General features: G+C 46.8%; 1 protein-coding gene across 6 annotated transcripts in view; it reads right to left on the reverse strand.

The window, feature by feature from the left end:
- The window catches only part of RAB3IL1 (RAB3A interacting protein like 1), a 43,740-nt gene extending 22,374 nt beyond the window's left edge, over positions 1 to 21,366 (reverse strand). For 3 of the 6 annotated variants that reach the window (XM_063634161.1, XM_063633959.1, XM_063633918.1), the window contains exon 1: positions 20,809 to 21,366. Coding sequence is in view for 4 of the 6 variants with exons in the window: in XM_063633959.1 (XP_063490029.1) it covers positions 20,809 to 20,837 (29 nt within the window). In the remaining 2 variants the exon portion in view is untranslated. Of the gene's footprint in view, positions 1 to 264; positions 417 to 5,510; positions 5,628 to 20,808 lie in introns of those variants that run through there. The other 3 variants (XM_063634081.1, XM_063634016.1, XM_055285005.2) reach the window with 3 other exon arrangements.
- Between the last annotated feature and the right edge of the window lie 908 nt (positions 21,367 to 22,274).

A 22,274-nucleotide genomic window follows, 5' to 3' on the forward strand; every position in this document is an offset into this window, starting at 1 on the left:
AGGCAGCTGAGGAGCAGGAGACAGTCAGCCTGGACGACCCAGGCCCTGATTCTGGACTTACAGGTCTGTCCTCAGCTCACTGTGTGACCCAGGATGAGTGTCTTGCCCTCTCTGAGCTTCAGTCTCCACCTCTGTACAGCCACCAAATTGGACAAGACAATCAGAGCCATTCCCTAGGACTCTCTGAACCCAGCTTCTCACACCGGCTGCCCTGAAGCTTGCCAAGATTCCCCCTCCCCTCCATGCCCCAGGTCCCGAGCTCACCTGTCTGTGCCCCAGGGCTCTTCTCTCAAGTTCCCCTCAAGTGCAGGGCACAGGCCTGATGGGGCGTAGCGGACAGTCCCTGCACTCATGGCCAGGAACACGGGACATGTCCCTCGGGCGGGGCACCCAGCGCGCTCTTCAGAAGAGTCCATGCTTGGAAGGCCAGACTGAGGGTCCCTCTGGAGGGTGCCGGGAAGGGAGGTAGCAGGAGCCTTCTTCCCCCCACCAGGCTGAGCCTCACACTAACCTTTGCTATCTCCCCAGAGCAGCAGCCTGGGAGGGAGGCACCACCTCCCAGGACAGCCGCTATCTCCTTTAACCCTGTAATTATTAACTCCTGTGGCTCCTCAGGCAGCAGAAGACACTGGGCTCTCCTTCCTGGGCTCTGGGCCAGGGGAGGTGAGACACCTCTAGGGGAGGCCCTGTGTTTCAGCCAGGCTCGCAGATGGTCTGCTTGTCCCCTCGCCACGCAGGCTGGGGTGTTGGAAAGAGCACGTCCAGCCTTGATCCTGTCATAGCTGTCATAGCTGGCTGTGTAGCCCTAGACAGGACCTCCCACCTGTGACCACAAGCCTGAATATCCCCTTAAAAGTTTGCTATCGGCCAGGCGTGGAGGCTCACGCCTGTAATCCCAGCACTTTGGGAGGCTGAGGCGGGCAGATCACCTGAAGTCAGCAGTTCAAGACCAGCCTGACCAACATGGTGAAACCCTGTCTCTACTAAAAATACAAAATTAGCCGGGCATGGTGGCACATGCCTGTAATCCCAGCTACTCGGAAGCCTGAGACAGGAGAATTGCTTGAACCCGGGAGGTAGAGGTTGCAGTGAGCTGAGATTGGGCCATTGCACTCCAGCCTGGGCAACAAGAGTGAAACTCCATCTCAAAAAACAAAACAAACAAAAAACTGTTATTTTTTTCTTTATTTTTAAATTCCTTTTCTTAGATTTGAGATTCCCAGTTTTGTTTTTTGTTTGTTTGTTTGTTTTTAATTTTTCAAGGCAGGGTCTCGCTCCGTCACCCAGCTCAAGCCATCCTTCCACCTCAGCCTCCTGAGCAGCTGGGACTCTAGGCATGTGTCACCATGCTTGGCTAATTTTTTAATTTTTTTTTTTTTTTTGGAGAGACAGGGTCTCACTACCCTTGAAACTTTTCACCACCATCACCCAGGAACAACTCAGTGGTAGCAGCTGGGAACACAGGCCTGGGGTCAGACAGGCTGGATTCAACCCCACTTTCAGACGGTGTGCCTTTGAGCACGTTAGCCTCTCTGTGCCTCAGTTTCTCCAACTATGAAATGGATTCTCACCCTCCAAAGCACACCAGGCCAGTTGCCATTGCCCAGATGTACCCATTCCTCTTCTTTCCACATACTATCCCCTCTGTCTGCAATCTCCACTGCATCCTGCCTCTGCTGGAAAGTTTCTCTTTCATTCATACCCCCTCCTCTAGGAAGCCCTCCCCTGTGGGTTACTTTTTTCCTCTGCAGGCACCAGAGCCCTCAGACACATGGTTAGCCCTGCGTCATGACAAACACCCCCTGGAACTGTTGGACATTCCCACAAGAACTGAGTGGCCCTCTGGGCAGAGGCTGGGCCATCCTTGTCACCCTTCTCAGTGTTGCCTTGCCTGGTACACAGACTCCATCCACCTGTGGGATGGTGTGAACGTGCCACCCTGTCTTCATTTGGCCCAAATTCTCATCCTAGTTCCACCACTCGCTGACTGTGTGGCCTTAGGCAAGTCACTTAACCTCTCTGGGACTCAGTTTCCTCATCTATATAAAATGGGAACAGTTCTCACCTGTGAAGTAGTGAGTATTAAAGCAGGTAACATTTGTGGCCAGGTGCGGTGGCTCACGCCTGTAATCCCAGCACTTTGGGAGGCCGAGGTGGGAGGATCGCTTGAGCCCAGGAGACCAGCCTAGGCAACAAACCGAGACCTCATCTCTATTATTTAAAAAAAAAACCTGCCTCTACTAAAAATACAAAAAATTAGCCGGGTGTGGTGGTGGGCGCCTGTAGTCCCAGCTACTTGGGAGGCTGAGGCAGGAGAATGGCGTGAATCTGGGAGGCGGAGCTTGCAGTGAGCCCAGATCGCGCCACTGCACTCCAGCCTGGGTGGCAGAGTGAGACTCCATCTCAACAAAAAAAAGTTTAAAAAAAGAAGACAGCTGGGGGCATTGGCTCATGCCTGTAATCCCAGCACTTTAGGAGACCGAGGAGGGTGGGTCATCTCTGAGGTTGGGAGTTTGAGACCAGCCTGACCAACATGGAGAAACCCCATCTCTACTAAAAATACAAAATTAGCTGGGCGTGGTGGCGCATGCCTGTAATCCCAGCTACTTGGGAGAATGAGGCAGGAGAATTGCTTGAACCCAGGAGGCAGAGGTTGCAGTGAGCTGAGATCCTGCCATTGCACTCCAGCCTGGGCAACAAGAGCCAAACTCTGTTTCAAAAAAAAAAAAAAAAAAAGAAGAAGATAACATTTGTGAAGTGTCTGCCACAGTGTAGACTGAAAGAAGTGTTTCCTATTCCCTTCTCCCTGGACTTCCCGCTTTCTGGGTAGCCTCTGAGTCCCTGCTGGGGAGAAGCTGCCAGTTCCTCACACTCCGCCCCGACCCGCCCAGCGGATAACAATATCTCCCACTTGGGCTTTGGGCTGCGAAGCTCTCTCAGCCTAATGCAAACCAGATGCTGGCCTCCCTTTCCTGGCAATGAATTTTCCATGGCCTGCTCCCACCCCCTTCCTGTTTTTGCTCCTCTCTGATCCCCCTGCTCAATTCTCCTGTGCCCCCACCTTCCTCTGCTGGGCAACCTCTGGGTCCACCTGGAAACAATTAATGGAAAACAGGATATGTGAAGGGTGGGGGTCTCCCCATCACCCCGACATGGCAGGAGGGGAAGGGGCTTGGCCTGGCGGGTGGCAACGTATGTGGGAGTTGGTCCCTCCCTGCCAAGGCCCCACCAGCCTCTTGGGTGGGGGGTGGGGGCAGAGGGGAAACTGAGTCAGAGTTGTTGGAGACTGTATGGAAAAACCTGTTATGTTTCTGGACATTTAGACACAGCTTGGACTGGATGGGAAGCTTTGAGGATCTTGTCTTTGGCTGTAACTTCTTAGAAAAAAGGCAGAGCCAGAGAAGGCCGGATCCTCTCTTCTTGCAGATGAGGAAACTGAGGCTGAGAGACTCATCCAGGGTCACTGGTGAGTCACAGCAAGAAGCAGCCACGTCTGGGACATCTTGTCAGTAAAAGCTGCTGCCTGGGCCGGGCGCAGTGGCTCACGCTTGTAATCCCAGCACTTTGGGAGGCCGAGGCGGGCGGATCACGAGGTCAGGAGATCGAGACCATTGTGAAACCCCGCCTCTACTAAAAATACAAAAAAAAAAATTAGCCGGGCATGGTGGCGGGCGCCTGTAGTCCCAGCTACTCGGAGAGGCTGAGGCAGGAGAATGGCGTGAACCCGGGAGGTGGAGCTTGCAGTGAGCGGAGATTGCGCCACTGCGCTCCAGCCTGGGCCTGGGCGACAGAGTGAGACTCCATCTCAAAAAAAAAAAAAAAAAAAGCTGCTGCCTGAAGTCACCTACCCTGCTTGCTATCTCAGCGTCATTCCTGCCTGCCCTTCCCCTGCCTCTGCATAGAGCTCAGTCACGAGGGGAGGCTCACAAGGCCACCATCCGCCTGCCTGTGGCGCAGACACCTCCCAGCTGGCAGGCTCGAGGCAGCCACGCACACCTGGCTGGGCAGACTTTGAAGCAACTGGATTTTCCCCTGCAGGGCTGGGCGCTCAGCAGAGGGGCCCTGGGTAAGCCCCAGGAACATGTGTGCATGTGGGCCCTTCCTTGGTCCCCTTGACCCTGTGAACCTCCTCAGGTCAGCCAGTGCTGGTCCTCAGAGTGAGGGCTCCCCCATTTCCATGAAAACAACAGCCCCAGGGCTCCTGAAAGCCGGTTCTGGCTGCCCCTCCCTCCGCCAGCTGTGCAGGGTGTTTGGACAGTGGGGATGGAATGTTTTGCAGCCAAAGTCCTCCCTGGATCTCTGAGCTCAGATTTCAAGCAGGAGGGAAAGAGGATGCTGGCTCTGGCTCCAGGGAGAGGGGAAGCGACTCAGGAGGTCAAACTTAGGCCTGGAGGCTCCCTGCTCTCTCCCCAGGCCTGACCAAGACCAGGCCCAGGCCCCTCAGGGAAGGGCAGGACAGAGGGTGTAGAGGCGGCCAAATGGGGTCACAGCTTTGGTCAGGCCAACCTGGTGAAGCCAGGCCCCGGGGACAGTCTGGGCTCAGGGAGGGGCTCAGCCCAGGACAGCACTTTCAGAACACTAAGATTCACAACAGACCTCCTTCGACCACCATCTCCATTTCACAGAGAGGGCAACTGGGGTCCGGAGAGGGCAGGCACTTGTCCCAGGTGGTACAGCATGCTGGGTACAGAGCTGGGCTAGCAGCCAGGCCTCCGGAAGCTAAACTTGCTCTTTTCACTGTCCAGGAAGTTCCAATCCTCACTCTCAGCCCCAGAGATACAGCCCCTGCCAGTGAGTCGTCATCTTTGCTTCTTCCCCAAATGATGCAGGCAAAAGAATCTACTCACAAAGTCAGTTCACGAAGCAAGCACAGATACTGAGCTCCAGGCCAGCCTCTGAGAGTTTGGCATTAACCTACTTGAGGACAAGGCAGAGGCCCTGAGAGACAGGATTCCTGGCCCATCTCCTGCTCTGGGGCCAGAGCTCCCCCAGTTCTCCACCACAGCTGCCCAGGCCCCTCAGTGCCCCCCTGAAACAAATCCCTTTTCTGGCTGCGAAGACCCATAAGTTCTAGACACAAATATATGGAAGCTAGTTTGAGCCTCAGTTTACCCACCTTAAACCTGGGAGGATTATCTTTGTTCCACTTGACTTATCATCATATTGTGGGGTGCTGATGGTGAGAGGCGGGAGGTGCTGATGAACCCCTTTGGAAATGTCAACATTTCCCGGTAACGAAACTGACCTCAGATGACGAAGGAAGGAAGGAAGGAAGGAAGGAAGGAGGGGACTCCTTTGGACCCAGATAGGTGTGGGAGTCCGATCAAGGTGCCTGGGGCCTGAGCTGAATTCCTAGAGATGAAACCTGTTTGCCCGCTCTCAACTCCTCAGAAGGAAAGCTCAGCCACCTTGTGGAATTATTAGAGAACAGAGGATCCATCAGAAACCTTCTGGGGGGAAAAACATGACTAGTGGAGGAGGGTGTGACCCCCAGAGAGCTGATGACTCACTTCCAAGGTGGCAGAATGTGGGGTGAACTGGAGACTGTGCTAGGATCTTTACGTGCAATCTCAGACTCTGTTCATCCTTGCAGCGGCCCGACATCCTTGGTGGTCCTTCATTGCTTTCTGTTCCCATTTTAAAGATGAGGAAACAGATTTGGAAAGGTTAAAGGATTTGGCCAATGGCTAACAAGTAAAGGAACTCGGATTTTAACCCAGGTTTATCTGACTCCAAAGCTTGTTTTCCTATCCCTCCACCACTCACTCTCTCAGGAGGAAGGGTAAAGTGAGGCTTTTTAAAGAAAGTAGGGATTGAAGAATCAATAGGATTTAAATATCCATATAGAGCCGGGTGCAGTGGTTCACATCTGTAATTCCCAGCACTTTGGGAGGCTGAGGTGGGCGGATCACTTGAGGTCAGGAGTTCAAGACCAGCCTGGCCAACATGGTAAAAACCCTGTCTCTACTAAAAATACACAAATTAGCTAGGCATGGTGGCACACACCTGTAATCCCAGCTACTTGGGAGGCTGAGGCAGGAAAATTGCTTGAACCCAGGAGGTGGAGGCTGCAGTGAGCCAAGATCACGCCACTGCCCTCCAGCCTAGGCAACAGAGCAAGACTGTGTCTCAAAAAAAAAAAAAAATCCATATAGAAATGAAGGATGGACATTCCCTTGCAGAGGGACCAACAGGTACAAGGCCTGGAGGTGGGAAGGGCAGAACACAGACAGAGAGAGGCAAACCCTTCACTTTGCCAGGAGCTCAGGTTCATTCGGGGGACAGGAAAAAAAAGTCTGGAAAGGCAGCCTCAGGTTAATCCTGAAAAGCCTTGGAGGCGAGTTAAAGAATTTGGACTTTATTCTAAAGGCTCCGAGGAGATGGTTAAACATTTTTGAGCAGAGGAGAGAAATGATCAGAGCCCTGCTTCGGGAAGATTAAATGGACAGCTGTGTGCATAAAAAATAGAAGTGAACACTTATTACACATCTAGCAAGGGAAAGACTTTCTAAACTTGGAAACATTTTGAAGAGATCTTAACAGAAAAAGATCAATAGATCTGTCCGCATTCAAATGTAAAGCTGCTTTATGCTCCTTCCTGCCAAAAAAAAAAAAAAAAGCCAAAATTAAAAGGCAAACAACTTGGCGAAAATATTCCCAGGCAATGGCAATGCATTAATATCTTTAACATATAAAGAATTTGCAAAAATCAATAAGAAAAAATACTGGGAGCTCAGTAGAGGTGTTCGCTCATTCATCAGATTTTTTTTTTTTTTTTTGAGACGGAGTCTCGCTCTGTCACCCAGGCTAGAGTGCAGTGGCGCAGTCTTGGCTCACTGCAAGCTCCGCCTCCCGGGTTCACGCCATTCTCCTGCCTCAGCCGCCCAAGTAGCTGGGACTACAGGCGCCCGCCACCACACCCGGCTAATTTTTTGTATTTTTTAGTAGAGACAGGGTTTCACCATGTTAGCCAGGACGGCCTCGATCTCCTGACCTCGTGATCCGCCCGCCTCGGCCTCCCAAAGTGCTGGGATTACAAGCGTGAGCCACCGCGCCCGGCCTTCATCAGATTTTTAAGAACACACATGCCAAGTGCTGATGGCATATTAGTGAACCAGACAATGTTTCTGCACTCATGAGGTATACAGTTTAGGAGGGGATAATGTGTAGGGGGGGATTCAGACATCTAATTACAGCATGATATGGTTTGGGTATTTGTCTCTCCAAATTTCACATTGAAATATGATACCCAGTGTTGGAGGTGGGCCTTGTGGGAGGTGTTTGGGTCATAGGGGCTTGGTTCCCTCATGAATGGCTTGGTGCCCTCCCTGTGGTAATGAGTTGCTGCAGGATCTGATTCTTTTTTTGAGATGGAGTCTCACTCTGTCACCCAGGCTAGAGTGTAGTGCCGCCATCTCAGCTCACTGCAACCTCTGCCTCCCAGGTTCAAGTGATTCTCCTGCCTCAGCCTCCAGAGTAGCTGGGATTAAAGGTGCATGCCACCATGCCTGGCTAAATTTTGTATTTTTAGTAGAGATGGGGGTTTCACCATGTTGGCTAGGCTGGTTTCAAACTCCTGACCCTGTGATCTGCCCACCTTGGCCTCCCAAAGTGCTGGGATTGTAGATGTGAGCCACACCTGGCCAAGATACAGAAAACTTTTATTTCATCCTCTTTCTTGCCTGGTGCCAGGCCCATGCAATGCCACGATCTTGGCTCACTGCAACCTCCACCTCCCAGGTTCAAGTGATTCTCCTGCCTCAGCCTCCTGAGTAGCTGGGATTACAGGCACTGTGCGAAGCTAATTTTTGTATTTTTAGTAGAGATGGGGTTTCAGCATGTTGGCGAGGCTGCTCTCGAACTCCTGGCCTCAGATGATCCACCAGCCTTGGCCTCCCAAAGTGCTAGGACTATAGGCATGAGCCACCGCACCCAGCCACATCTGATTCTTTTTTTTTTTTTTTTTTTTTGAGACGGAGTCTTGCTCTATCACCCAGGCTGGAGTGCAGTGGCCCGATCTCGGCTCACTGCAAGCTCCGCCTCCCGGGTTCACGCCATTCTCCTGCCTCAGCCTCTCCGAGTAGCTGGGACTACAGGCGCTCGCCACCACGCCCGGCTAATTTTTTTTGTATTTTTAGTAGAGACGGGGTTTCACTGTGGTCTCGATCTCCTGACCTCGTGATCCACATCTGATTCTTAAAAAGAGTCTGGGACCTCCCTCCATCTTTCTCTTTTTCTCTCTCTCACCATGTGACATGCATGTCCCCCCCTTAACGTTCTGCCATAATTGGAAGCTTTCTGAGGCCCTCATCAGAAGCAGACGCTGGTGCCATGCTTCCCGTACAGTTGGCAGAACTGCGAGCCAGAGAAACCTCTTTTCTATACAGATTGCCCAGACTCAGGTATTCCCTATAGCAATGCAAAACAGACTAACACACAGGACCACAGGTCAGGTACAAGGATAGGGAAAGTGCAAAGTCGTCTGGGAGCACATCCAGGAACTCCTAACCTAGACTTAAGGTTAGGAGTCTGGAAAAATTTCCTGAGGCAGGAGTTTGGGAGTGGAAAGGGAGACCATTGAAGGAGTTGGGGCTGGCAAGACAGTCAGGGGCTAGATCATGTGGGGCTTTGTATGTGGTATGGTTTGGCTCTGCAACCCTGCCCAAATCTCATGTCGAATTGTAATTTCCGGTGTTGAAGGAGGGGCCTGGTGGGAGTTGACTGGGTCATGGTAATATATTTCCCCCCTGCTGTTCTTGTGATAGTGAGTCAGTTCTCACAAGATCTGGTTGTTTAAAAGTCTGCAGCACATCTCCCTTTGCTCTCTTCCACCTGCTCTGGCCATGTAAGATGTGCCTGCTTCCCCTTCACCTTCAGCTATGATCGTAAGTTTCCTGAGGCCTCCCCAGCCATGCCTCCTGTACAGCCTGCAGAACAGTGAGCCAATTAAACCTCTTTTCTTTATAAATTACCCAGCCTCGAGTAGTTCTTATAGCAGTGTGAGAATGAACTAATACAGTATGCTGGGTAAGGAGTTCAAACTTTATACTTAAAGACTAAGAGGAGTCATTGAAGGATTTAAGCAGGAGTGTGATGTGAACGGATTTACATATCAAAAAGATGGCTCCTATGGATAAGTGTGGAATGGCTTGGAGAATTTCTGCTCCTTCGTGATGTGGTGGACTTGGAGCAGAGAGGAACCTTCCTGCTACAGGAAAAGAAAAAAATTCTAGAAAAAGAGGCTATAATTCTTTGAGGACATGTTGTCTATCAAGCTCTAGGCCTTGTCTGCCAAAGCCACTTCCTTACCCACAAAGGAAAATGCAGCCAAAGCTGGGAGCTTGGCCAGGAGGGAGGTTGGGGACATGAATGTTGGGCATCTACATGGCGCTAGGACCCTCAAAATACACAGAGCTAGGACCCTCAGAATACACGGCGCTAGGATCCTCAGAATACACGGAGCTAGGACCCTCAGAATACACAGCACTAGGACCCTCAGAATACTCGGCGCTAGGACCCTCAAAATACACGGCGCTAGGACCCTCAGAATACATGGAGCTAGGACCCTCAGAATACACGGAGCTAGGACCCTCAGAATACATGGAGCTAGGACACTCAAAATACACGGCGCTAGGACCCTCAAAATACACGGCGTTAGGACTCTCAAAATACATGAAGCTAGGACCCTCAAAATACATGAAGCTAGGACCCTCAAAATACATGAAGCTAGGACCCTCAAAATACATGAAGCTAGGACCCTCAAAATACATGGAGCTAGGACCCTCAAAATACATGGAGCTAGGACCCTCCAAATACATGGAGCTAGGACCCTCCAACTACGTGAAGCGAGGACCCTCCAAATACATGGAGCTAGGACCCTCAAAGAGGGCTGAAGTGTTTCATGTTGGTGACACCCCTGGCTCCAGGTAGAAGCAGATTCAACTCCTCTCTGGAGGAATGTGTCCAAATTTAGATATGAAGGATTCCTATTGCTCAATATCAAGCAGTGAGCTCACAATCAGAGATCACCGGCACATAAAGATGCTAGCCACTATGAGTAAGAATCAACAGAAGCAACACACAACAGGTTTAGATGCTACAGGACTCCAGGTAATGGTCTCCTATATATGATATTGAAAGGTTAGCACATGAGTTTTTAGAATCTATTTTTAAAGAAAAAGAACACACAAAATTTACAAAAAACAAAAAATAATTATTTTTAATTATGGCTACATTATAGTTGTACATATTTGTGGGGTATATGTGACCTTTTGACATAAGCATACAATGTATAATGATCAAATCTGGGTAGCTGGGATATTCATCATCTCAAACATTTATCGTTTCTTTGTGTTGAGAACATTACAAATCAACTCTTGTAGCTATTTTGACATGTATGATAAGTTATTGTTAATATGTACGTATGGGTGGGCATGGTGGCTCCCAGCACTTTGGGAGGCTGAAGAAGGTGGATCGCTTGAGCCCAGGAGTTCGAGACCAGCCCGGGCAAAATGGTGAAACCCTGTCTCTGCTAAAAACACAAAAATTAGCCAGGCTTGGTGGCACATGCCTATTGTCCCAGCTACTCGGAAGGCTGAGGCACGAGAATCGATTGAACCCGGGAGGCAGAGGTGCAGTTTATCGCACCACTACACTCCAGCCTGGGTGACAGAGTGAGACTTGGTCTCAAAAAATTTTAACAAAATTTTAAAAAATATGTATTAACTGAAGATGAATAAACAACAAGAGATTATGAAGGAGAACCAAGCAGATTTTTTTTTTTTTGAGACAGAGTCTTGCTCTGTCGCCAGCCTGGAGTGCAGTGGCGTGATCTTAGCTCACTGCAACCTCTGCCTCCTGGGTTCAAGCGATTCCCCTGCCTCGGCCTCCTGAGTAGCTGGGACTACAGGTGTGCGCCACCACACCTGGCTAATTTTTTGTATTTTAGTAGAGACAGGGTATCACCACGTTGGCCAGGATGGTCTGGATCTCCTGACCTCAAGTGGTCTGTCTGCCTCAGCCTCCCAAAGTGCTGGGATTATAGGCATGAGCCACCGCACCCAGCTTTTTTTTTTTTTGACAGGGTCTCACTCTGCTGTTGCCCAGGCTGGTGTGCAGTGGTGCAGTCTCGGCTCACTGTAACCTCTGCCTCCCAGGTTCAAGTGATTCCCCTGCCTCGGCCTCCTAAGTAGCTGGGACTACAGGCGCACACCACCACCATGTCCGGCTAATCTTCGTGGTTTTAGTAGAGACAGGGTTTTGCCACGTTGCCCAGGCTGGTCTTAAACTCCTGGGTTCAAGCGATACACCTGCCTCGGCCTTCTGAAGTGCTGGGATTACAGGCATGAGCCACTGCTCCCAGCCAAGCAGAGACTTATAAGGTCTATGAAATCAAGAATAGAAAATAGAGAATGGAGGGGAGGTGATATTTGTTTAATGGATATGGAGTTTCATTTGGGAAGATAAAAAATGTTCTAGAGATGGATGATGGTTGCACAACAATGGGAATGTAATTAATGTCACTAAACTATATACTTAAAAATGTTCAAAATATTTTTAAAAAAGGCATATTCGACCACCTAAGCATAAGGATATGGAAAGGGTGAGCTTGAAAAAGTTACACCAAAAGCAAGGTGTTATTTCTGCATTAATAACCAAACTTTAAGACGAATCATGGCGAATCATGCATGTAATCCCAGCACTTTGGGAGGTTGAGAAGGGAGGATCACTTGAGCTCAGGAGTTCGAGACCAGCCTGGGCAACATGGGGAGACCCCATCTCTACAAAAAATCAAAACTTAGCCAGGCGTGGTGGTGCAGGCCTGTAGTCCCAGCTACTTGGGAGGCTGAGGCAGGAGGATCACTTTAGCCTGGGAGGTCAAGGCTGCAGTGAGCTGTGATCATGCCACTGCACTCAGTCTGGGCAACACAGCAAGACCCTGTCTCAAGAAGACCAGACTAATAGCAAACTTTAAGACGAAAAACATTATTAGTGTAGAGGTTGTCACTATGCAGTAATAATAAAATGATGACAATGTTTTAAAAAAATTCACCAGATAGATGTAACCATCTAAATTAATATGTGCCTAATAAAATAGCCTAAAATATTTAAAGCAAAAATAATTAAAGCTACAGGGGAAAATAGACACATCTATCATTATGGTGTGAGATGTCAACAAATCTCTCTGAAATATGGCTACATCAAGGCAGCAAAACATCAGGAGCTGGCGGCAGCAGAGATCACTGGCCTTGGTGGTAACTGAAGTATAGAACACTAGATCAAAGCAAACCGATAAGCAATTTGATCCCTAGGTCCCTCCTCTACTCCATGCCACTGGCCAACTGCCCCTTTCTTAGTCTAGTGTTAACACTGGAGATTTATTCTCTGGAGAAGGCAAAACAGAAGGTCTTTGGGCCAGTAGCTGAAAAAGGGGGTTAAGTGATTGTATACACACTGAAATCTGAGACCTCCAACCCCCTTCTCTCACTTGTCAGCCAAAGTGGCAACTCACTCAGTCACCAGGAGGGTAAAGACAGACCTTTACCCTCCACACAGCCCCTCTATGGGACTCTGGCCAACCCAAGAAGAGAGATCTAAGACGAATGTTACCCAACAAAATATCCATCCAGCTCAAAGTCAACATGCTTGTCATCAGTTTTTAAGATCTTGTTCTTAATAATGAGCAATCAAGGATTATTAGACAACTAAGGAGAACCTCTACCTTAAGAGAGACCAAACCCAGTAAGCAGAAAAAAAGCAACTTGCAGGAAACAGAGACTCTGTAGAAAAAAGAAGAAGAGGAGGTGAAGAGGAGGAGGAGGAGAAGGAAGGCAAGGAGGAGGAAGAAGGAGAGGCATTAATAACCTCAGGATGAGAAAAGAAGGTATTGCATTCATGAAATAATAACCTGATTCTATGAAAGTAAACATTCACAGAACAACAAAAACTACTAGAAAATAATATATTTTTTAAAAGCATGATGGTAGAAATGAAAATAATGAGTAAGGTTGGAAGACACAGTTGAGGGAGTATCCCCCAAAAAGAAAGAAATGGAAAATAGTGAAAAGATTAGAAAAGTAGAGAATCAATTTAGGAGGTTCAATGTCTGAATAAAGGAAGAACAGAAGAAAATGAAGGGGGTAAAGCATCAAATAAATAATTCAAGATTGTTTCCCAAAACTGAAATATGTGAGTTTTCAAATTGAAAAAGGCCACCTTAGCTGGACGTGGTGGCTGACACCTGTAATCCCAACACTTTGGGATTCTGGTTTTTAAAAAAATTAGTGTTATATTGTAAGATTTTTTTATGTGCTTATATCAGTCTTCAAAAATATCCATTTTAATAGTTCATTCATTCAGCAGTTATTTGTTTGGTATTTCTTTGCCTGACAGTCACTCTTCCAGGCACTGGGTGTATAGCAATGAGCAAAACAAGGCCCTGCCCTATGAGGTTTACATTCTAAGCTTTATAGGGCTTACAATGTAATAAAAGACATTAAAAAGAAATAAAAGACATAAATAAAAGAGAAATTAAAGACATAAATAGAAAATAGTGATAAAGTCTTCTAGAACATTTTTTAACTCAACATTATATCCAAGACTTACCTTATTTTATGTAACTATAGTTCATTCATTTTTTTTTTTTTTTTTTTTGAGACAGAGTCTCACTCTATTGCCCAGGCTGGAGTGCAGTGGCGCCGTCTCAGCTCACTGCAACCTTTGCCTCCGGGTTCAAGCAATTCTCCTGCCTCAGCCTCCTGAGTAGCTAGGATTACAGGCTTGCGCTACCATGCCCAGCTAATTTTTGTATTTTTAGTTGAGACAGGGTTTCACCATGTTGGCCAGGCTGGTCTCAAACTCCTGACCTTGTGATCTGCCTGCCTCAGCCTCCCAAAGTGCTGGAATTACAGGTGTGAGCCACCATGCCCAGCCAGTTCATTCATTTTTATTGCTGTATAATATTCCATGATAGGACCATAACTGGTAGGATAAAAATGGCCTCTCAAAGATATTGAATCCTAATCTTTGAAAACTGTAAATGTTACCTTATATGAAAACAGAGTCTGTAACGATGTAATTAAGGACTGTGAGATGGGGAGATTATTCCAAATTATTGGAGTAGACCCTAAATGCAATCACATGTATCCTTATAAGAGGGAGGCAGAAAGAGATCTGACACAGACAAAAGAGGAAAAAGCACAAGATGGAGGAGTGAGGTGGCCAAAAGCCAAGGAGTGCTGGCAGCTACCAGGAGCTGAAAGAGACAAGAAATGGATTCTCACCTGAAGCCTCCAGAGGGAGCATAGATCTACTGACATCTTGCTTTAGGCCTAGTAATACTGATTTTGGACATCCTGGCCTCCAGAATGGTGAGAAAATAAGTTTCTGTTGTTTAGAGTTATGTAGTTTGTGATAATTTGTTACAATTATCATTAAAAAAAGTAATGCAGATTTTGGAACCAAGAGTGGAGGGCTGCTGTAACCAAAACCTAAAAATGTGGAGGTAGCTTTGGAATTGGCTAATGAGTAGAGACGAAGAATTTTGGGGAGCATGCAGAAAAAGCCTACGTTTCCTTGAACAGATTGTTAGTAGAAATATGGATATTGGCTGGGTGTGGTGGCTCATGCCAACATAGTGAAACCCCATCTCTACTAAAAATACAAAAATTAGCTGGGCGTAGTGGTGCGTGCCTGTAGTCCTAGCTACTAGGGAGGCTGAGGCAGGAGAATCACTTGAACCCAAGAGGTGCAGGCGGCAGTGAGCTAAGATCGCGCCACTGCACCCCAGCCTGGGTAACAGAGCAAGACCTTGTCTCAAAAAAAAAAAAAAAAAAAAAAAGGAAAAGAAAAAAGAAAGGAAAAAGAAAGATGGATATTAAGGCTCTACCAGTGAGGACTCAGAACAAAACGAAGAAAATGTTACTAGAAATTGAAGGAGATGAGATCCCTGTTCTATAGAGGTAGAAAGTCTAGCTATACTTTGTCCTACAGTTGCATGGAAAGCAGAATTTGTGAGTGATGCACTTGAATATTTAGTGGAGATGATTTCCAAGCAAAAGAGATGGGATCTTCTTTTGTCATCCAGGTTGGAGTGCAGTGGCACAATCCTAGCTCACTGCATCCTCAAACTCCTGGGCTCAAGTGATCCTCCTACCTCAGCCTCCCAAAATGCTGGAATTACAAGTGTGAGCCACTGTGCCTGGCCTGAGTAAATATACATATACATACACACACACACACACACACACACATGCACACAATATATATTGTGTGCATATATATTGTGTGTATATATATACATATGTGTATATATACATATATATGTGTATGTGTGTGTATGTGTGTATATATAGATATATATATAGATATTCTATGCCTAAAGAAAAGGATCAGATTTCAGTGCAAATCGTATAGTAGAAAACTTCGAAAGTCCCTAAGGGCTTTGAAAAGCTCCTACATAGTCCAGGGAATAGAGGTGCACATGCGTGACTAGGGCTGGGTGCATGCTCAGGAAAGACCTGAAGGGGTCCTAAATTCCCACCTCTACCTGATCTTCAGGCTCTCTGTGAGCAGAAGACAAAGGTTAAGGCACAGTTGTAAATTGCCTGACTTAGAGTTGAAGGTATGTGCCAACACACATACAGAGCCCATCTGCAAAGACTGGAAGATTTTTATCATTGTTCTAGGTATTTAAGAAAATCTCTGTCAAGTCGTTAGCTGATCACTAAGCTAATGAAACAAAGACTTTAGTAGATATACACAAGAAAAAATACAGACTTTACAAAATTAGTTCAGAAAAATCACACACACACACACACACACAAACCAACAAGTACTACAAGCCACAATAACAAACTCTGGGGTGCTGGGAGATTTCAGATTCGATTTCCAGAGTTGCTACATTTAAATATTAAAAATGTCCAGTTTCAAACAAAAATTATGAGACATTCAAAGAAACAAGAGAGCATAGTTTATGTGTGGGGAAAAAAGAAATTAATAGAAACTGTTAGGTCGGGCACGGTGGCACTTGCCTGTAGTCCCAGCTACTCAGGAGGGTGAGGCGGGAGAATGGCTTGAACCTGGGAGGTGGAGGTTGCAGTGAGCCAAGAATGCACCACTGCACTCCAGCCTGGGCAACACAGCAAGACTCCATCTCAAAAAAAAAGTAAAAATTAGCCAGGCACTGTGGCATGTGCCTGTAATCCCAGCTACTTGGGAGGCTGAGGCAGGAGGCTCCCTTGAGCCTAGGAATTCAAGGTAGCAGTGAGCTATGATCACACAGTTGCACTCCAGCCTGGGTGATAAAGTGAGATTGTTTCTATAAATAAATAAATAAATAATAAAATAAATAAAACATTTTAAAAAGAAAAACTACTACCAACCTTACAGATACAGAAAGAATTACAGAAGAACACTATGAAAAATTGTATGACAACAATTTAGATAACCTAGATTAAATGAACAAATGCCTAGAAACCAAAACTTCCCCAAGAAGAAACAGAAAACCTGAATAGACCTCAAACAAAATATTGAATCAGTAATCAAAAAACTTCCAACAGAGAAATGATTAGGAGCAAATAAAGAATAAACACCAATCCTCCAACTCTTCCAAAAAATAGAGAATAATATACCTCATAACCCATTCTCTCGTGCCAGTATTATCCTAAAACTAAAACCAGACAATATCTCACAAGGAAAGAAATATACAGACCAGGCCCGGCACGGTGGCTCACGCCTGTAATCCCAGCACTTTGGGAGGCTGAGGTGGGCGTATCATGAGGTCAGGAGATCGAGACCATCCAGGCTAACACGGTGAAACCCCGTCTCTACTAAAAATACAAAAAATTAGCCAGGTGTGGTGGCGGGCACCTGTAGTCCCAGCTACTCGGGAAGCTGAGGCAGGAAAATGGTGTGAACCTGGGAGGCGGAGCTTGCAGTGAGCCAAGATCACACTACTGCACTCCAGCCTGCGCAGCAGAGTGAGATTCTGCCTCAAAAAAAAAAAAAAAAAAAAAAACAAAAGAAGAAGGAATATATGGACCAATATCCCTTATGAATATAGATGCAAATATCCTCAACCAAATACTAGCAAATCCAATCCAGCAACATGTTAAAAAGATTATACATCGTGTCCATGTGGGATTTATCATGGGAATGCAAGCAAGGTAGTTGAACATATGAAAATCAGTGTAAAGGCCGGGCATGGTGGCTCATGCCTGTAATCTTAGCACTTTGTGAGGCCTAGGCGGGCAGATCATTTGAGGTCAGAAGTTCGAGACCAGCCTGGCCAGCATGGTGAAACCCCGCCTCTACTAAAAATACAAAAATTAGCCAGGCATGGTGGCGTGCGCCTGTAATCCCAACTACTTGGGAGGCTGAGGCAGGAGAATCGCTTGAAACCAGAAGGTGGAGGTTGCAGCAAGCCATGATCGCACCACGGCACTCCAGCCTAGGCAACAAGAGCAAAACTCCGTCTCAAAACAAACAAACAAACAAACAAAAAACACCTGAGCTCAAACAATTCTCCCTCTTTGGCATCCCCAAATGCTGGGATGACATGCATGAACCACTGCACCTGGCAAATTATGATATGATCTTATATGTAGTAAATCCTAAAGAATCCACACAAAAACTATTACAGCTAGTAAATAAATTCAGCAAAGTTACAGGATACAAGATTAATATACAAAAATCAGCTGTATTTCTATACATTAGCAATAAACAATCTGAAAATAAAATTAAGAAAATAATGCCATTTACAAAATGGAACTTCATTCTTATTAAAAAGAATAAGAGACTTAGGAATATTTTTAACCAAGAAGATGCAAGACTTGTACACTGAAAACCCTACGACAGTGGTGAATGAAACTAAAGAAGACCTAAATAAATGAAAAGACATCCTATGTTCATGGATTGGAAGACTTGATGTTGTAAAGATGACTAAGTGATCTACAGACTCAGTGTAATCCCCATCAAAATTCCAACTGCGTTTTTTGCAGAAATGGGCAAGGCGATCCTAAAATTCATATGGAATTGCAGTGGACCCCAAATAGCTAAAACCATCTTGAAAAAGAACAAAGTTGGAGAACTTACACTTCCTGGTTTCAAAATTTCTATGTAACTATATAATTAAAACAATGCAATATTGAAGTGACATATAGCTCAATAGAATAGAATTGATAGTCCAGAAATAAACCCATATATGTATTATCAATTGATTTTCAACATGTATGCCAAGACAAGTCAATAGGAAAGAATATGCTTTTCAACAAATATACATGGACACCTGGATAGCTACATGCAAAAGAAGAAAGTTGGGCCTTTACCTCAAATTATATATAAAAATTAACTCAAAACAGGTCAAATTGCTAAATGTAAGAACTAAAGCGATAAAATTTTAGAAGAAAATGGGTAAATCTTCATGACCTTGGATTTCACAGGGTCAAAATTTCTCTAAATTAAAATTTTAATGTTTAAAATTCAAAATGAATTAAAAACTTTTATGCATCAAGGAACCTCCTCAAGAAAGTAAAAAAGATGATCTACAGAATGGGAGAAAATATTTGTAAATCACATACTTGATAATGGTCTAGTGTCCAGAATATATAAATCATTCTGACAACTCAACAAAAAGAAGGCAAACAATCCAACTGAAAAAATGGGCAAAAGACTTGGATAGACATTTCTCCAATGAGGATAAACAAATAGCCAATAAGCACATGAGAAGATGCTTAACATCGTTTGCCATCTGGGAAATGAGAATCAAAACCACAATGAGATACTACTGCACACCTACTAGGATGGCTTTAGCATCAATAAATATGTAAACACTACATACATAAGTGGAAGAGGTGAATTTTACGGGACACGGATTGCACCTCAATATTAAAATTATAAAAAAAAGACTGGAAGGAAATACATCAAAATGATAACCTTGTTTGGGAGTTTGTTTTGTTTTGTTTTAAACTGCTCTGTAGTTTCCTAATTGTTTATAACAAGCATTTAGTCCTTTTGAAGTGTAAGCAATAATCTTAAATCTCTCTTATAACTGTATAAAGCAGGCATACATGAATCTTCCTCCCCTCCCCTCCCTCCCTCCCTCCTTCAAAATGAATTAAAAACTTTTGTGCATCAAGGAACCTCCTCAACAAAGTAAAAAAGACGACCTACAGAATGGGGTCCTCCCTCCCTCTTTCCCTTTCTTCCCTTCCTTCCCTTCCTTCCTTTCCTTCCCTTCCTTCCTTTCCTTCCCTTCCTTCCTTTCCTTCCCTTCCTTCCCTCCTTCCTTCCTTCCTTTGTTGAGACAGGGTCTTGCTGTGTCACCCAGTCTGGACTGCAGTTCTGAGCTGGTGTGATCATAGCTCACTGCAGCCTCAAACTCCTGGGCTCAAGCAATCTTCCGACCTCAGCCTCCCAAAATGTAGGGATTATATGTGCGAGCCACTGCACCATGGCAGATTCTGCATTAGTAACAAGCTTCCAAATGATGTAACTGGGCCCCAGACCTCAGTTTGAGAAGCCAGGTTCTAGAAGTCAGCAGCAGGAAGGAATGGACCGATTAAGCAAATCAGCAAAGCAGAGGGACCACAGAAAAAAGGACGATGCTCCCGGGACCCTCTCCCGGGAGCCTATATAACGTAGGACATATTTACACTAAAAATTATTCACTTTTCTATCTGAAGTTCTTATTTGCCCAACTGTCCTGTAGTTGTTTTGTCAGGATGTCATCTAATGTTTGTTTTTGTTTTTGACACGGAGTTTCGCTCTTGTCAATCAGGCTGGAGTACAATGGTGCGATCTTGGCTTACTGCAACCTCTCTCTCCCGGGTTCAAGTGATTCTCCTGCCTCAGCCTCCCCGAGTAGCTAGGATTACAAGCATGCGCCACCATGCCTGGCTAATTATTTTTGTATTTTTAGTAGAGACGGGATTTCGCCATGTTGCCCAGGCTGGTCTTGAATTCCTGACCTCAGGTGATTCACCTGCCTCAGCCTCCCAAAGTGCTGGGATTACAGGCATAAGCCACCACGCCCAGCCTGGCCTGTAGTTTTATTTGCTAGTCTGGTAGCCCTAGCATGGGTGGAGAAGGCTGTAGCTGTGGAAGCCCAGCCAGCCTGCATCTGAGGCAGGGAAAGGCAGCTAAGGCAGGCTGCCGTCTGCCCACTGACCTGACAGATAGTGGCCAATGTGGCTTACTCCTCATCCAGCCTACCCTTGTGCTGTCCTCCCCCACATCCATCCACCGTGACAGATGGATGACTCTTCCTCTTCCCCAGGGGTTGTTTTGATGATTAGATGACATTTCTAAAGAGCGCTTAGTGCACTGCCTGACACCTGGTAAGTGGTCAAGATTGGGAGAAATGATTGTTTCTACTATTCTTTCCCTCTCACAGTGGCCACTGCAACGCTAAGCACGGTCGGTCGGCATTCAGTGCTCGCCGTGGAAGCGAACCACAGGAGCATCCTGGAGCAGCGGGGAGATGCTGCACTCACCTAGACAGGTGGCCTACTGTGACTTCAGGCAAGTCATTTTCCTTCTGTATGCCTCAGTTTCTTTGTCTGTAAAATGAGCAGCTGGACAAGAAACTTACCATTCTTTCACAGCACGTCAAACTCAACATGCGCATTTGAGCTGAAGACACTGAGGCTACTCACTGAGTGTGAACCTTTGACAGCATCCAGGCCCTGCACAGTTGTCTAGGAGAAGCCTGACCCATGATGTCCTTTCCGCTACTCACCCTGCCATGAGCCCCAGTTCTGAGCTGGAGGGGTGGGGTTGGTGGAAGGTGGATAGTGGTCAGTGCCTCACCTGGCTGGCTGCAGCCTGGCAGAGTCCATGGGGGACCTCGCAGCACAGTGGATCCTCTTGCCTCGTGTCTCTAGTTGGTCCAGCTCTTGTCTATTCCATGCTGTTCTGTTGTCATGGGCAGGACTGGGTTTGATGAAGCTGGACCTAGGTGTATCCCAGCCTCTCCTGCCTTTCCTGGTTTCTGTCGTCTTTCTGTGGTGCCCAGGGCTTATGTTTCCATCTCTTTAAATGTTGAGTCTACTCCGCCCTTCAGGGATCAGGGCTGCCTGAGCTCAGGGTGGAGGTGCTGTTGTCTGTCTGGCTTCCGGGCCCTGGACTGGCAGTGTCCCCCAGCACCCCTGTCCAGCTATGCCAAGCCCCCTCCTTTTCTTTCTTGGCCTCTGCCCTATTTGTTCTGTGACTGGCCCAAGAGAGGGGTGTGGGCTGGCAGGTGTCCCACATAAAGCCTGGAGGCAGCATCCAGGCCTGGCTGACTTACCCCGGGGCCCCCTGCCCACTGCCCCCAGCCAAGCTGGGTCTCCTTCTTCCTGCCCAGCTGAGGCAGGGCCTAGAAGGGCACCGTGGCAGGCCCTCTGTGATGCTTCTGTTGCCATGGTAATCCTAGGTGAGAAGGCCATAGCATTCTGTGTCTGGCACCCCCGCCCATCTCCCCAGCTCTGCTGTGCTGCCCCAAGAAATGGCTCTCTGCTGGGGAGCTCGAGAGCTTGGAATCTGCTGCAGTCAAAGTCTCTTCCATGCAGCCAGGCACAGTGGCTCATGCCTGCAATCCTAGCAGTTTGAGAGGCCAAGGCGGGTGGATCACTTGAGGTCAGGAGTTCAAGACCAACCTGGCCAACATGGTGAAACCCTGTCTCTATTAAAAATACAAAACTTAGCCGGAAATCACTTGAACCCAGGAGGCAGATGTTGCAGTGAGCCGAGATTGTGCCACTGCACTCCAGCCTGGATAATGGAGTGAGACTCCGTCTCAAAAAAAAAAAAAAATTCTCTTCCATGCAGGCCCCCTCCTTTGGACCTCCCTTCAACCCCAAGAGAGACCACTACCCTAGCAGGTAAGACTCTACCTCTCAGAAACTGACCTTTACTGTAGAGCTGATAGTGGGAAAGGGCTCAGGATCCAAAATCAAAAGACCTAGATCCTAGTCTAAAGCCTATTGATGCTAAAGCCATCCTAGTAGGTGTGCAGTAGTATCTCATTGTGGTTTTGATTCTCATTTATAGCTGTGTGACCTTGGATAAGGCAGGCCTTGAGCTTCAGTGTCCTCCTCTGTAAAATGTGGATAAACATGCCATATTGAACCATCCTTCAGTAATACCTCTGTGACTTTCCGTAGGTTGTTCCCCTGATGTGTAATGCTCTTCCATTCTTCTCAGCTCCGTGAACTCCTACTCATGCTTCAAGACCCAACCGAAATGCCCTATTGTCTGTAAAAATTTCCCTGACCTCTGTGCACTTGGCACAGATC

The sequence above is a fragment of the Symphalangus syndactylus genome, chromosome 1, assembly GCF_028878055.3.
Source record: "Symphalangus syndactylus isolate Jambi chromosome 1, NHGRI_mSymSyn1-v2.1_pri, whole genome shotgun sequence".
NCBI classification, from domain to species: Eukaryota; Metazoa; Chordata; class Mammalia; order Primates; family Hylobatidae; genus Symphalangus; species Symphalangus syndactylus.